The following is a 16,010-nucleotide window of genomic DNA, read 5'->3' as shown; positions in this document are numbered from 1 at the left end:
CTGCGTTCAACGCGCTGGCAATTTATTTTCACTGTCATAGCAACATGCGGGCAATCGGGGCCACAGGCTGAATTTCAGGCCGAGATCGGGTTCAAAAAATTGGGTCTTATGACAGTCAAAACTGTTGCGATTCCGCTTGAATTTTTCAAGCCTTGAAAATTCAACGTATTTTATCTCCCAAACCTTAAAGAATATTACAAAAATTACATTTCTGATGAATTTCTGAAGGATTCAACTTTTGAGATGGCAATACCCTTTAGCATCTGTGAGTTTCGGCAAAGTTCCAGCTGCTGCGAATCACGTAGCCATTTCGGATTCCCAATACTCAAATGAGTTTATAGTTTTCGTTTTCATTATTTAAGCCAGCACCGAAAGGAACCCAATTTGAGGGAAACTGGCCACCGACAAGTCCCACCGACAATGTTGCAAAATTTCATTAGGATGAGCGCTGTGGGTCCTGGCCGGGAAAATCTACTGGCACTGGCGGGAAAAGGTGGAAAATTGTGGATCCTGGCCTGCCGAGCTGAAGACTCTAAGGGGTTTGGGGGCCGGGCTCGCAATTAATAGGCAAAATGTGTTACAATATTTTTGATGGCTTCTCTGCGGTCGTTCGTTTGGCTGTTTTATGGCTTGGCTTATGACTCTCAACTTAACTTGACTCAACTGTGCGACAGTGAGAACGTGCTGAATTTTAATTAGCATTGCTTTAATGGGCTGCGGTTATTTACTTGAATCAGCGGGAGAGGCTCTGAACAGCTTAAACTTTACAGTAACTTAAGAAACTCGTTTAAGGCTATTTGAAAGGACATTGCAAATAGCAGGCATATTAAACCTATTATTCAAATTGGTATATTTTCTTCAAGTCAACTTAATATAAACCACAGAAGAGTGACTTTAAAGTTTATTTCCATGAGAAATAGTCTCGGAAAACCGCAAAAGGCAATCAAAAAATCATGACCCATATGCGTTTCTTATAAATGTCACAGCATAATGTCTCTGACCCGCAAGAAAAACGAGAAGAGAAAACCAGAAAACCCCAAGCTGAATTACACGCATGAATCATCAGAATTATCAATCATAGCTGAGTGGCAAACATGATGTGGGTGGAGTGGGATGTCTAGTGGAATCCAAAGCTGAAACCGAACTGCGAGGTATATAACTCGTCATATGGGATACAGAAATCGTGTTCGCATTAAGTGCTTCATAAGTGGAAATCAACAAATATAATCTAAATAAGTGCTTGGTAAACGAATTCTTTTCCGCTGCTAAGGGTTACAAAACAATGGCGAAAAAAGGGAGAAGACATTTTCATGTTGACATTGTATGAATTTGTCTTAGCAGGGCTGTCAACTATAATGGATTCCCGTTGAGATGATATTGAATATTGGGCGGGAAGGCAAACATCAAGCCCCCAAATTGAATCAGAAATGCTAATGTCCATATCACGTGGAGCAATCAACGCAACTGACGACGAGTAATCAGCCGTTGGGATTGGAAGCGAAATCGAAAGTGCCACTGAATGGGAGTGAATGAAAACCGGAATAAAGTGCTGAAAACGGCGAAACGTGCCTCCTGAACAGGCCCGCCTTTAAACTTAATGCCAACCATTCTGGCCACCAGGATGATGAGTTGGCAAAATAAAACAGGAAATGACCGACGACCGACGGATGGACACGCAACACGAATGAGCGAACCGGACGCAGGCAAGTGGCAAAACTTTCATTGCTTTTATTCGCTTATTTAACACAAATTTTTCGGCTATTTTGCACAGCATTTTACGTGTCTGTGTCTCTGAATATGCGTGTGTGTGTGTGGGGTATGTGTTGGGAGGGGGGTGTTGAGAATTTGTACAAATTTGCATTGTCATTTTGGAACAATTAGCAGAGAAGCCGGAGAGCTTCCACACAGTCAGCCAATTCACGTCATCCCTGGCGTATGAGCGCTGTCGATGATAATCATACAGCACCACAAATATAATGAAACTGCTGTTCATTTCCCCCCATCTGGAAAAGGGGGGATTCATTAGATAGACAAAACCTTGGCGCGCTTTAATTGCCGCTGCAGGACATTGGGATGTATTGGAGTGTGGTTGCGGGTAATTTAAGAAACTCAATATTTAATTTTATTTTATGAATTAAATTTATTTTATAGGAAGTTATTGAGAGGGAATGGCACTTTCAGAGCTTTTTTCCAATCAACTTTCTTAATTCACGTCGATATAAATATATTTTCTGAAATACCCAATAAATCATATTATTTAAAATTTAAAGATTTATAACATAACTGCTATAAGAAAACTATTAATCTGTTTAATGAGCAATAACTTACTGTCTATAAAAACGAACACAGCTCATTAATTATTGGGGCATTAGATGGCAAAAGGATAAATATATAGCCAAATATTAGTATAAATAATTATCTAATAAACTCTTTTGTGAACTTTTGAATAAATCATTTTAAAATCCCAAGGCGGTAAACGCGGCTTAATTTCTTAGGAACTTTCAATCGATATTAGCCTTTACTAAATAATTAAACAAATTAACGAGTAGATAGTGTAAGGGGTTAAACGAGAAGGGATGACTTGCTTGGAACAGTGATTTATCTGCGTTAAATAATGGTTATTTATGGTCATCAAATGAATATTTTTCTTCTATGGATTCTGGTTGCAACTATCATAAATAATTTTTTTATATGACATAATTTTGTCTGACCGACAGAAGGAAAAACGTAAAAAGCTGCTGAAATTATGCGAGAAAAGGGAGGGAGGAGTTTTTCCCTCATCGTTGCTGAAAGTGTTGGGCAAACGGCTGCAATTTATACCAGAAATTCGACAATTTATTTCGACGAAAATTGATTTTCCCGCCGCTGAAGTTCAGGCTGAGTGGCAGGGCGAAGGTCGAAAGGGGAGGGCAAGCAAAGGGCGTGGCTCAGTTGCGCATTTTCGATGCGGCACACGTAAAACGTTCTAACAATTCAATCAGTTAGCGTTGGCAAGAAAAATCGTTAGCTGCAGAAATTGATAATATTTGAATGCAGCACATTGGAAAAAGTACGAGCGAAATTTCAAATATATTTCCACTCCACTGGCCAGCGACAAAACGGTGGTCAGACAGAAATATATATGTATCTGAGATACCTCCACCTCCAAACAAATCAAGCAAAACCCTGGAAAAGTGCAATGGCACGACTTCAACATAAGTCGAGCTGAAAATTTTTGTTGAAAAAACTTGGAAAGCGTTCCGTTTTTTTTTGGCCCTCCTTCTTTTTTATCGGTTACCTGGTTGAACAAAGTTTTCCCCGACGGTTGGCAAAGTTTTAAATTTGAATTTGAACATGAATTTCTCATGTAATCAACGCAAGACCGAAAGAAAATGTAACAACTTGCCCACACGAGCACTTCATTAATGTGAAAATGGTAACGGCAACGGGAAATGGCAAACACGGATGCCGGGGAAATGTGAATGGGAAAGAAAAGCTATCGAGGTGGGGCGATGGCGAATCTCTCCGAGGATTGTTAATAAGCGAAGGTGTCCGGTACGCTGGACCGTCGACTCTTTGGACTTGCTTCTAGGGACTTTGGAGTCCGGACTGGATGGCACGTGTTGGCCGTGATTTGTGACGGACCTGTGGACGTTTTGTGGTTCGTTAGGAAAGCAATGGCCGATGGCTGCTGGCGCTGCAAAGTTCAATATGCCATCAAACCAAGAACGAACTTGGCGTGTTGACTCAAAAAATAGTCGCATATGAAAGGTAAACTGCACTCGGTGAAAGGAACAAAGGGAACTTCTTAATTGGCGTGTGAATGAAGCGTTTTCACAGGTGCAACTGCAGTTGCTAATGGGATCCTTAAAAAGTTGAACATTTCTGGGTAAGTTTAAAATATTTTTAACGATTTAATCCAAGTAATACCTGGTCAATGTACCACGTGTAATGGTTTTATATTACCATCCATTAAATCCCTTCTAAGCACCGTTGCAAGTGCTGAATAACATACCTTTTAATCGCAGTCTTTTGAATGACAAAACAGGACGAATGGCGCCAATTGCCTGGGACACACGAGATTCCCTCTGAACAAGGACTCCAATTGCATCAAAGGCTCAAAACTATGCAATTGCAGGCGTTTTTATTCAAATCAAAAACAAAACAAAGCGAGACAAAAACAGTTTTAAGCTTTTTCATCGCTTTGTGTCAGGCCATTTGAAAACGGAAACCTTTGTCATTATGTACCTACAGCAGAAATGTCAAAAGCAAAGACAAAAAACGCAAAAAGAATGCCGAAAAGGATGGCCCAAAGGGGGCGGGTTGGGGAATGTTTTATATTTTTGCAACAAAACTCACTAATTTTCTTTTATGTGGAGACAGAAACACGAGAACCCTGCAAAAAGTCAAGAAAAACGCTAAAAGCGAAAAGGCAAAACACAGTGTGTGTGTGTGTGTGTTCCTTTTTCGCTGAGAGTGTGTTGGCGGGTAGGTGTAAGCGTGTGTGGGTGAGAGTATCTGTATGTGTGTGGGTAGTCTGGTGGAAAAGAAAAAGATGGCTGCACTGACACAAAATCAGTGAAAACAGAGCAACAACCAACGAGCAACAAACAACAACGACAAGAACGGCAAACGGGAAACACAAACAAATGTCACTCAACAATTTTTATGAGTCTGACAAAAGTGAATTATACGAATGGACCCAGGACACCGCCGCCTCTTTTTCTAACGCAATTTATCTATGTTAAGCGACAACGGCGACCGGAGTCGGAGTCGGAGACCCGGATCCGTACCCCTGCCTCTACTCTCACCCGGAACCGTGGCTATACCCGAGGTCTTCAGACAGTGCTGACCCAAACAAAAATGGGTTCATCTCAAAAATTTGTTTAAACGATTTGGATTGCTTACTTTTAAAATTGCTTAAAACTGCTCAAAACCCAACTAGATAATAAGAAGAGGTATCATCCTATAACTAAAACTGAAATATTGCCTTTCCTATCTGCAATTTGTTTAATCATTTCTTAAGATAATGATAACTACCATTCTTTTATAGATACAAATGTGAGCTGTAATAGCTAAACCGTCAGCACTGTGAAATATCTCCTCCTACCACAGACCCAATTGAAAAAGTGTTGAATTTCTGGTGCATTTTCTCGCCTTGTTTGTGTGCATTTAATTCTGGTTGCTTTTTGTTTGGAGGCAGCTAAGCAAATGAATTACAATACAGAACTCCTTGGCCACAGATCCAAAAGCTTTGGCTCATAATTCTCACTTGTTGTTGCATAAGAATGGGTCAACTGGGCCTGACCCTTGCGTGTGAGTGGGTTGGCTTTTTATTTATGTTTTTAATTTCCTTTTCTTTCGATTGTGTTTCAGTTGGCTTGTCATACTTCTGTGGCCCTTTCGGCATTGGCCAATTTCTTGTAGAACTTTGTCAATGTCTGGATTTCGGGTATGTCATATTTTTGTTTATTGGTTTGAATTTGTTTCATGGCAAAATCCCAGTTGCGGTTATATTCTATTGTATCAACGAAGAAAGTTTCTTGTTTATTATTTTATAAAAATATATTTAAACAATTTATCATGATTTTTATTCATGTGCCTAAATCCTATAAGAGTTCCAGGGCAACTTATATTAAATAATTGTTGTGAGCCAGAAAATAAATAAAATGATTATTATTTGGACACCTCAGAGGCTGATAATAATTTGCAGTCTTATGTTTATTTTTTGAGGTGATTAAATTTCATTAGTTTTTTATTACATTCTTGGAGATCACAAAAAAGAGATTTACGATTTAATGGCTTTTGTGTTTGGATCAATAACCAAAGAGACGTTAGCAATGACAGTTAAGCGAAGGGAATAAATGCAAATATTGCAATCGAAAAAAGGCATTAAAACGTTCACAAATGTCAGCCATTGCAAATTAAGGCAGCTAACAATATAAGCCTTTGTCATAAAACTGTATTGATATAGTTGACAATTGCAGATACACATTTAATTGAAAGAAAAAATGCACGGAGGCGAAAAACTGGTTCAGCCATTACGTCAATATGCGTACGTAATTTCCATTGGATGCTCGTCAGTGAGAAAAACATTACGTTTCTGTTGTTTTATAAACAACACATAAAATATTAATAAAGGCCACTCTGACATATGGCAGCCACGTGCTAGCCATATATCTTGATGTACACAATTTTTTAGTATCCTCCAGACTTGAGGCACTAATGTGGCGGGCCATATTCGGAGCCTGGAAACCTTTTAAGAGGTGCCCATTAAACTTGTCTCCGCTATGAAACAAAATGGCGCTAAGGACACAAACCCACACATACTCGAATATATATACATATATATATCGAGGACGAGCCAGCGGGTTATTGCTAATCAACTCACGTTTTCGCTGCTCGTTTCAAAATGTATTTTGTGACGCCATTTTCAAACTGAACCCGAGCTGAACGTCTGCCGACGCCGCCTTATCACCCGGGGCTTATCAAATTCCTGACCCGATCTCACAGAAAGGTAGCGGTGATGGTAGAAGTGGAGGTGGAAGAACAAGGACGAGGACACTATTACATTTCCCCCTTAATAGTTGCTCGCTGTCAGGCGCTGATTAAAATGAAGTTGACTTCAAGTACATCCGTCAGTTGCTCAGTCAGGTCACGCATTGGATTGTGTTCGTTTCGGGGGTTCCCCCATCGGTTTTATATTTTATTTTTACATTTAGTTGCCAGCTTTGTCTTTGCAGTGCATTCAATGCTATCTGTCAGCGGCATGCGAACTCGTTTGATTTACTTTTCGCTCTTAAAGAAATCAAACTTGAGGACGTAGACAGGGTTCCACAGGCATTTTCGGTGGGTTGGGCAGAGTTTATTACTGCTGCACTGGCTGCGAAGGCTTTCCGCCTTTTGTTTCACGTCACAAAGAAACGCCGCAGGATATATGTGAAGTACGGTGGAGCAATATCGTTTTAAAGTGGATTCATATAAATTAAAAATATTTCAAGTATTCGAACGTTTATAGTTGAGAAATGGCTTAAATTTGTATATGCTTAAGTGGTGTTTTAAATAAAAATGTATTCATAATAATGTGACCTGCATATTTATTAAAAACGTAGTGGTAGTTTAGGAACCCAAAAGTATTTTTTTTTAAAAAAAAACGCACTTGGCCTTCTCAGATTGAATGTCCCCTTTATTCACCACCCACATGTCTGGTAATTTTTTCTTTGACGCTGGATAACAATGCCTCCCAAGAAAATTCCGAAATACGAATATGACATCCTTGCTGTCAAGCGACTTTATTATCTAGACTCCGAGACTTCGAGCCGAGGCGGACTGAACTGAGCTGTCAGGGACAGGCGCATTCCTCTGTTGACTCTGCCACAATCGAAGGCCCGCAAGTTTGCATATATATAAGATATATATAAATATTTTACTTAATCCTTGGACGGTCTGTGTGCGAACTGTCCACCTTTTTCGTGTCGAGGTGGCTGAAACAAAAATATTTCCGAAAGCCGACTGAGATGCCACAATTACGATTTAAGATTGCCCGCCGCAAATAATTTCATTTAGTCACGTGTCATAAATACAGTTGGCAAGCCCCCAACAAAGAAGCAGTGGATTTTGCAGCACGTTCTTCTGGCCATTTTCATGCACATATGCGGTATTTCAGTTTGGGGGAGTGGAATCTAATTTTCCGCAGATTTCACCATGTGCAGTGGGATTTTTGTGACCAGACAATGACCCCACCATGGCTGGGAATCCTCGAGTGCATCGGGCGGTGGCTTACTTATCCTTGTCGCTTGGCTGGACACGGAATTGGCCCCGTTGCTACCTCGCCCGAATCTAATTTGCATGTTCTCCGGCCAACTCCGCCCCTTCTTTTTTTAGGGTCTCCCCCAAGACTTGGCCGGAATCGAATGGCATGTCGATGTTGGGACCTGGTTGGTGTTGCTGCCTGGGCCAGGGCTAAAATGACAGCCCTGTCTTCGATGCATTAACCCACAAACTGTAGTTACAGCTGCAGCCATAAAAGTTCCCAGCCGGGCGGACTTAAGTGCTGGCGGTTTGACAGATTGAGCTAGTTTCGGTTTAATCGAGGGGATATCGAAATGGATTGGCTGCTATCGGTTTGGCCATTGAGAACTTTTTATCCACGTCTGTATTTTGTCAAAATATCGCAAAAGAACTTTTAAGTGTTTGAACATTCTTGGTAACTAAAATTATCCTTTTCATTTCAGCCTTGATTGATGGCATTGCATTTTTTTTTCCACATTTACACTATGCAGATAAGAATTATTGGCTTTGCATGGTCCCTGTCTTAATCCATTTATTAGATGCTAAATATTATTGCCTTATTTTAAACGTTTTCGTGGTGGCATTTATCATTGCCACCAGATCCTCTCTCACGCTTTTAGCCAGCCATAAATCTTTGCAGGCGGCATTGTCCTGCTGCTTTTGCCTTAGCTGCTGCGATGCAGCCTTTGAAATGCCAGTTCAAGTTGGCCCATAAGTGGCTTAAATGTTGAATTTCAAATACAATGCGAGCGGGGGGAGAAAGCGAAAGAAAGGGTGCGGGACTGTGGACGGGAAAGGGGAAAAAAGAGAAAACTAAAACAGGACACATGGTCGGGCCGGATGAGGGCAGGACGAGCTGTTCGCATTGTGCCGAGTGCCAAGTTATGGGCCTGGCCTCCTCGCATCGCCATCGCCATCGCCACCGCCGTGTGCCATGAATGTCCTTATAAATTGTCTGCAATGTTAAATGTTGCATGTGTCTGCCCCCAGCAATCCTAACTTCCACACAAGAAGAAAAAACCCCAAAATTGTCTTTGGGAAAAGCGAGTTTGATTACCTTATCAGTCATAAATATTTATTCAAGGCACTTAGTGGTCATAAAACAGATGAGAATTAAGTATTTTAAGATATTCAAGTTTTACTCTTAAACATTCCTAAAAGGAGAATAAAATATCTTTCAAATGACACATTATTTTTCTTTCCGAATTAAAAATCAAATAGTAACCACTAGAAAGGAGAATGTTTTCAGAATAAAGGTCGAAGTTCTTAATAAAATATATTTAATAACACTTCTAATTATTTATGCAATTTAGTGAGTTATATTAATATTGCAAATCACTTTTCAGTGCAGCTCCACAACTCTCACTCCGCTCCAACTTGTTCGTGTAGGTTGCCTTTGACTTTGGCTGCAGTTTTGCCTGCAGCTCAGGAATTTATGGCGCTGCCTCTGGCAGACAAGGGTAGTACTATATGGGCTGGTGTGTGGCACTAATCAGCACACGTTTTAGTTCCCTGCCGTTGCAGGAAGTGGAAGTTGAAATTGTTAAAAGCAATAAAGCTAATAAGTGATGTGGCAAATGTGCGGCCTCGCTTTGGTTTCCCTATGCCTCTTTGTACATATGTGTGTGTGTATGGGTATGACTGTGAAAGTAGGGCCATTTTCCATTTTCCATTCCAGATGCTCCACTTTCCCCCCTTGTCCATGTATTCTATCTGGATCGGAGCTGCACTCGCCATTCCGTTCACGTGTCCATCGCTAGTTTTCGAGTCCGTTTCCACTGCCAGCGGCACGGGAAATCAGCAATTAGTGGCAGACCTAACGCCCGAAGCCTGAGGTCCCGGTTGACTCTGATTCTTAGATACAGATGAGTTCATAAAAATAGCTATTGGATGAGAACTATATACCAGATCTTAAATCAATATAATTTTAAAGAAGCTTAAATAACAGAAATCAGAAATGACGAATAATTTTTTAGTAGTTTTAATTTTTGTATTTCTCATTTTAAAAAGACATTTATAGCTAACAGTTTTACCGAAAGTGTAGATGTGTGATTGGGTACGAGTATGCCCTCGTGTGTTTGTATGAGTGTGTGTGGGGCGAGCACGCATTTCCGTCAGCGCCAACTGTTTCCGGCCGCTCAGTGCACTTTGACTTGGCTGCCAGGACACTTGGAAGCGAGGACGAGAACCAGAGCCAGAGTCAGATCCCTTCCTTCGGTGTTTGCCCGGCTTTTGTGCGGCCGTCTCGTCCTCCTGGGTCGTGTAATTTTATGACTAATTAGTCAGCTAGTACGTCAAGTTGGTAACTACATAAAAACCGAAGCGACGACTCCGTTTAGCTTAAGTCCATTACAGGAAGAGGGGCGTCGATCGTTGGGCGTGGCCATTTATTTGCCTTGCTGCGCTTTTAATTGCTTGCAAGCAATTTCTTTTGCCTTTTTATGCCATGTCTCGGCTGCCATTACAGGAACAGCAGCAACATCGACGGGAGCAACAGCAACTGCAGCAGCCTCCGGTTTGTCTACAAAGTTGAGTTGCAGTTTTAGTTGGCTGCTGTCGGGCTGTTTTGTTTCGCTTTGTTTTATTTTGCTTTGCTTTTCTTTGTTGCCCACTTTTCGCATTCTTTGTTCTTATTTGGCTTTGTGTAATTTTGCATCATAAAACACACAAAGCACAATGCACAGACCAAGGAAGACATTCCCCGATGCAGCTGCATTTTCTCCCCCTGTTTTGCGGTTGCTTAAAGCAGGATTTAATGTAGTTAAATGAAGGCTCGAGGCAGGGAAACAAATACTTGCAGGATTCGTCTTTCTGTAAGTGGCAACTTCAAGCCTTTTGATTGTGTTCAAAAGGATAAAGATCGTCTAACAATTGGTCAATGATATCTGAAGTATGTGGGATTTCATTAAGTATTTGGTAAGAACTAGTTTATTGCTCGTATGTAAGTATACATTAAGGTTAAATTTTCTATATTTTAAGATTTTTGATTAATACATTACATAAGCTCAATCATCCTAACACAAATTTAAATCACGTCTTATACCAATCTAGAGTTCTTTCGGCCCATTAATTAAATAAAAATCCGATGGCAATGTAATGAGAAATATTGTTAATTTAACAACTGACCAAAGGGCGACAAATGATTTCCGTTGCTAAATGAGCCACTTCCGTAGCATGAACCAGGACCATACCTACTGAAAGTCAAAGAAAAGTTGCCGGATGGCATTGGCGTGTTGAGCTTAAAAATTCACTCCATACACACGAGGTCACAAGCAAGTCGAAAAAATTTAAATGACAAGCGACTAATGGGAATTGCCAACAGTTTCGCAGGGCAGGTGGTGGGAAAGTTTGGCCATCCTTTGCATCGAAAATCAGCTAACAACACAACAAATGGCTTCATTTATTTGCGTCTTTTGTGCGATGTTGCACGGAACTTCCTGCCACCATCAGGTGAAAGAAAATCCAACTGGTTGGGGGGATTGAGTTTTTTGGGGGAGTCTGGCTTAGATCCGGCGCTATCCAAAATCCAAGTGTGCAAAGTTTACACTGAAAAGGTTGCCGCCTCCAACAAGAAGCGGAAAGAAACATAAACTATTTATATATAAGAGCAAGTTGCAGCTGCACTTTGCAGTGATTGAATGCCCAACACCGACAGCCGTTAATGTGCTTGGGGTTTTTCATTGAGATAAACTTTTAGCTGCCCGGAAATTCCTGTGGAAAATCGCACTTTAAAGTTTTCGCCTTTTGCAAGGGGAACTTCAACGAATAGCTTCGTCCTTTTTCCTTGCCCAAGGGATTAATTTCTTCTCGAGGGAAAATTGAGCAAAAGAGGTGAACATATTCCAAATATTACATTTTTCGGATGTGGCATTATAAAAATTATTTGTGTTCATGTTTCAGGACAATTTTTCTAAAATTATATGTTATATGTAAGGCAACGATTTTAAAATTAATTAATTGACAGTGAGTGAAAAAAAACTGGTCATGGGGATAAAATATTTTGTATTTTCAGGAAAATTATTCCATTTCAAGCATACTATTTGTTAGGTAATTTGGTTGCGATCCTCATTGAAAGTATCGATACTCTGTAACGTTCTAGAGCCAAACTTTTGCTTTTTGGAGATCAAATCGGCAGTTACCATTCGCTTCATTTCTATTTCTTCTGCATTGACCCTCAAGCAAATGTCAATGAATAGGCACAGGTCAAGGTTCTTCATCTTCTTGGCCAGCTCGAAGGCCTCGGCTAGAATCTCCTTTTCTCGCTCGATCTTGCCCAGGATCGCGTGGGCCTTGCATATCACCATCAAAGCCAAAAAGCTCCAAATAATACTCTTGCATTTGATGGCCTCTGTGGCGTTTAGTTTGGTATTTATATTAATTATCTAACCTTTTTTTTTAACTCACCCTCCAAGGACTTCCGGGCCATGGAGCAGGCCGCATCAAATGAGTTGAAATTCAAATGCTGTTGGGCCAGTTCATGTAAAAGATAGGATCGTTCTATGTGGTATTCAGCAAACCGCATCCGATTCTCCAGACGGGCTACTTGTTTTCTAGAAAACGAATAAAATTTAAAAATTAAATATTAAATGGAAAAACAACATGTTAAAGCTTTTTAAATATGTTAACTGTAGGGAACTTACTTGTGTTTCTCCGCTTTGGGATCACTGGTAGCCGATTTTGCTATGTTCAGAGGAAACGATTGGCTTGTTCTTGATTTTTTCAGTTCCTGATTGTTATTAGTTGGCAGTCTGAAAAGTGTCAAAAGGCGTTGTCTTCCATGCAAGACGGTCATGTTTCCGGGAATTTTGAATTCATTAATGCGGGCCAAACCCAAATAGTTGTAGACCTCATTAGTGAATTCAAATTTCCACGGCATTACGCGATGCGTCTTGATTGTGACATAATCGCCCATAACCTCCTCAATAAACGTTGTAAGTTTCTGTGGAGTAAATAATTATCAGAGTTAATATTACATTTTATATAATCTAGTTCCACACATCTAGTTCCCCAACTCGTATGAGCAGTCGTATACTGCGCAGAATCTTAAACATATTTCGCCTCGTCTGGTTCTGAATGCGGAATAGATTTTCCTCCTTCTGTTTTATGTAGAGGGCCTCGTTGGGATATTTCTGGCGATGCAGGGCGTACATGGGGCAGCGTGTGTGCAACATTTTCTAGAAAATGACAGCGAATGGCTATCAGAATTTTACACCGATAATTAAAATGTCAAATTCAAACCGTTAGGGTACGCTCCGCTTTGTAATTGGTGGCCATCAGTTTTCCCAAATACTCGGAAGACTTCTGACAATGTTTGGGCTGGACATTGGGGTCATCTCTTAGCTTTTTTCAGGAATGCTACATCCACCCAGCACTTGTTTAAGTACGACTGGTTGTAAATCTTAAAGTGTCTTTTTCGTCTAGCTATTTCCAGCGGAGACACGTGTACTTCCTAAAATTAAATATGGCCTTAGGTACTCTTTTGTATAATTTCCTATATGAAGAAGGTTACCTCTTTTTCCAATATGCTAACTACATCGCAATTATCCTTCATTTCCTTGGGCGCTTTAGCCAGACTGCTCATCATGCGATTGATCAGGCGCTGGACCGACATGGTGGTATCATCCGATAATGTGTCCCGAAAGTTCTCACCTAGCTGGAAAGTTGTAAGTCCATATTTTAGAATAAACAAATTAATATAAATAATATTTCTTCAATACTAAATAATGGTTTTAAAAACTTTTTAGATGATAAACTCACCACATTCAGACGCTTTACAACAGGAACTCTCTGAGCTGAGCTAAAGCGCCTCAGGTGGCAATGAAGGTTAATCTTGGAGTCCTCCAGTCGATTGGACTCGTAGAGAGAATCACAGACCTCAACACTGACATTGGGATTTGTGATTGGTGGCTTCATGCGCCTTAACAGATCTGCATTAAAACATACAAATCAAACAAGATAAAGATTTTGATAGAACTGAATTAACCTTCGGCCTGGGAGCAATCCTTCAGAGCCAATGGCGCCAGACCCATGGATCTTTTCACCTGACTCCGGCGCATTAGAGCGCTAACATTGAAGGGATTCATATCCAGGGAATTATTGAAATAGCGAAGACCATTCGAGTACCGCTGTTGATTAAAGAAGTGCAACGCCCAGTCGGAATACATGTTGCTCAGACGTTCTGGAGACCAGGGATTTATCTCCCAGGGCTTCAGCTGCATTGGCACTCCGATACTTGGAGCCTGAAGGCTATCAGTAACACTCGCTTTGCTGGCCATTGCAATATCTCAATTACTTATAGAGACCCAGAATCCCGAACAAACAGCAAAGTAAAAACAACAAGTATAAAAAGAAGTGTTTTATGTTGGGAAATTTTTGTATTTCTGACATTCTGAAAGATCGAGCTGAGGCATTAGAGATTTTAAAACTCATAACATTTTGATTTTTTAATTTTGTTTTAATTAAATATTTTAATGAAATACCTAAAAAAATAATATATGTTAGATTTTTAAAAGGTGGATATATAAAATTTGTTTTTCCTTTATGTCTCTTATTTTTCCTTTACATATCTCTTATGTTCAATCTATTGTGTTGTTGAACAAGATTGATTTCTTGGCGTATATCATCTTCGATGTTGATGAGATAGTTAATTTTGATGAGCTTTTCATAAGTGTAGGCTGTTGAGTTTGAGGATAGGGCATACCATTGACGAATTGGAGGTATGCAAATCGGTCGCACCAATGGAGAGAATATAAAAGGATCAGCAATGCTCAAGAGGGCGTTATGTCGGCTAAAAATAATTTAATGAAGTATAGTTTCTTGTCCACAAGTTTTAATTTTGCCATCTTACCTTTTATATATGCTTTCTATAAACCGTACCCTATATGGGCTAGCATCATAATCATTAAAGGCAACTTTGTGCTCGCCTATAACAATGGAATATCTCATCACATCGTCAGTATCAATGCATTGTTTTTCGACAAGGATCGAGTAAGAACTGACTATGTTGCCTAGACATCTGAAGATAAAATTCGACATGTTAATGCCATTGGTGAATAGGCTGACAATCCAAGGAATATCCTTCACAGCTGGCAATATAATGCCGCATTCGGGAATACATTCAAGGCGATTTATTTTGCTCTCCATACTCCAAACTGGTGATTTGGCACTTGGAACCTCAATGCAGGTTCGAGTTTGCCAGGAAACCGGACCCCTTGGTTTGTAACTGGGAGCACATGTAACGTTTGCCGTGGTTCCAACGAACAATGTGGTATCTCTGAGGCTGCAATCCTTGGTGTCTCCATTGTAACGACAAGTGGACCGAATTGAGGGATCCCGGGTGAATGACTTCCCATGACACACGCCAATGCAATCGGGCCAAGGGCCCTGCCACTTTCCATTGAGGCAGTGATTCAAATTGCTGCCATACAGTTTTGTATTTTCAGAGCAACTCAGCTGAACTACAGAGGATTCTGCTACTCGTGTACCAACCTTATAGGGCAGTACATTGAACAGGGTTTTCACCTGTAGGTTCTTCAGGTTTCCTGGAACTGTGCATCCCGAAATATAATTGAATATTCGAGAGGTATCCATTCCACTTCGTGATATCATCGTCGTGGTGCGACTTGTTCTATTTTGAGATTCGCTTAGAAAACCAATCTCTTGCTTTCCAGATATATCAATGCATATAGAATGTTCCTCGTCTGATTTGTCCCAACAATTAATTTTCCCATCGCAGGCCTTCTCTTTGGGTAAGCAACCTCCGTAGGCACAGCGAAATGTGTCATTGGGACACTTTGTATTAAGACAGTCACCATTGGTTTCATCACTCGCATCCTGGCAATCCTTTGATGCCATCGCAAAAGAATTTGAACATCCAGACATTCCGATGTGGACTTACACTTTACAGTATTTTCTCTGAAAGGCAAATTTTCATATTAAAATATTTTTATTCATTTAAATGTCAATTTGTAAGCCTAAGATATAGATCTTTGCTTGGCTTATCAATATAGAGTAGACATCAAAATGTATATTCAAGATAATTCAAATATATATTTTAATTGCACTCTCATAAGTCATACATATATTCTAAAATATATTTCCGTATACATATCCTATAGTTTTGATTTGGTAATTTAATTAAATTCTCATTAAATTAAAACCAACACAAAGATAGTTTTGGGAGTTCAAAGGAAATCTACTACTGATTTGGTGACAAATATAAGCTAGTCGAAATCAGAAAC

The 16,010-nt window shown here is 40.1% G+C and overlaps 2 protein-coding genes across 2 annotated transcripts; both read right to left on the bottom strand.

Annotated features, from left to right (window-relative positions):
• Positions 1-11,761: 11,761 nt before the first annotated feature.
• On the bottom strand, positions 11,762-14,078 carry LOC108115080. Its single transcript, XM_017226328.2, is given in 9 exon segments — positions 11,762-12,118; positions 12,175-12,320; positions 12,411-12,709; positions 12,768-12,944; positions 13,009-13,116; positions 13,118-13,219; positions 13,280-13,423; positions 13,528-13,697; positions 13,754-14,078. Coding segments are annotated over 9 exon segments (1,743 nt in total). The 5' UTR covers positions 14,046-14,078; the 3' UTR covers positions 11,762-11,813.
• Positions 14,079-14,284: 206 nt separating this feature from the next.
• LOC108115081 lies at positions 14,285-15,092 on the bottom strand. The gene is made up of 2 exons (XM_017226329.2): positions 14,618-15,092; positions 14,285-14,557 (listed from the first exon to the last, which is right to left on the bottom strand). Exons 1-2 carry the CDS (start codon positions 14,911-14,913, stop codon positions 14,329-14,331), a joined length of 525 nt encoding a protein of 174 aa, XP_017081818.1. The 5' UTR covers positions 14,914-15,092; the 3' UTR covers positions 14,285-14,328.
• Between the last annotated feature and the right edge of the window lie 918 nt (positions 15,093-16,010).

This window comes from Drosophila eugracilis, unplaced genomic scaffold, assembly GCF_018153835.1.
Source record: "Drosophila eugracilis isolate 14026-0451.02 unplaced genomic scaffold, ASM1815383v1 contig_722, whole genome shotgun sequence".
Lineage (NCBI taxonomy): Eukaryota > Metazoa > Arthropoda > Insecta > Diptera > Drosophilidae > Drosophila > Drosophila eugracilis.
This window is presented reverse-complemented; position numbering and strand designations above follow the sequence as displayed.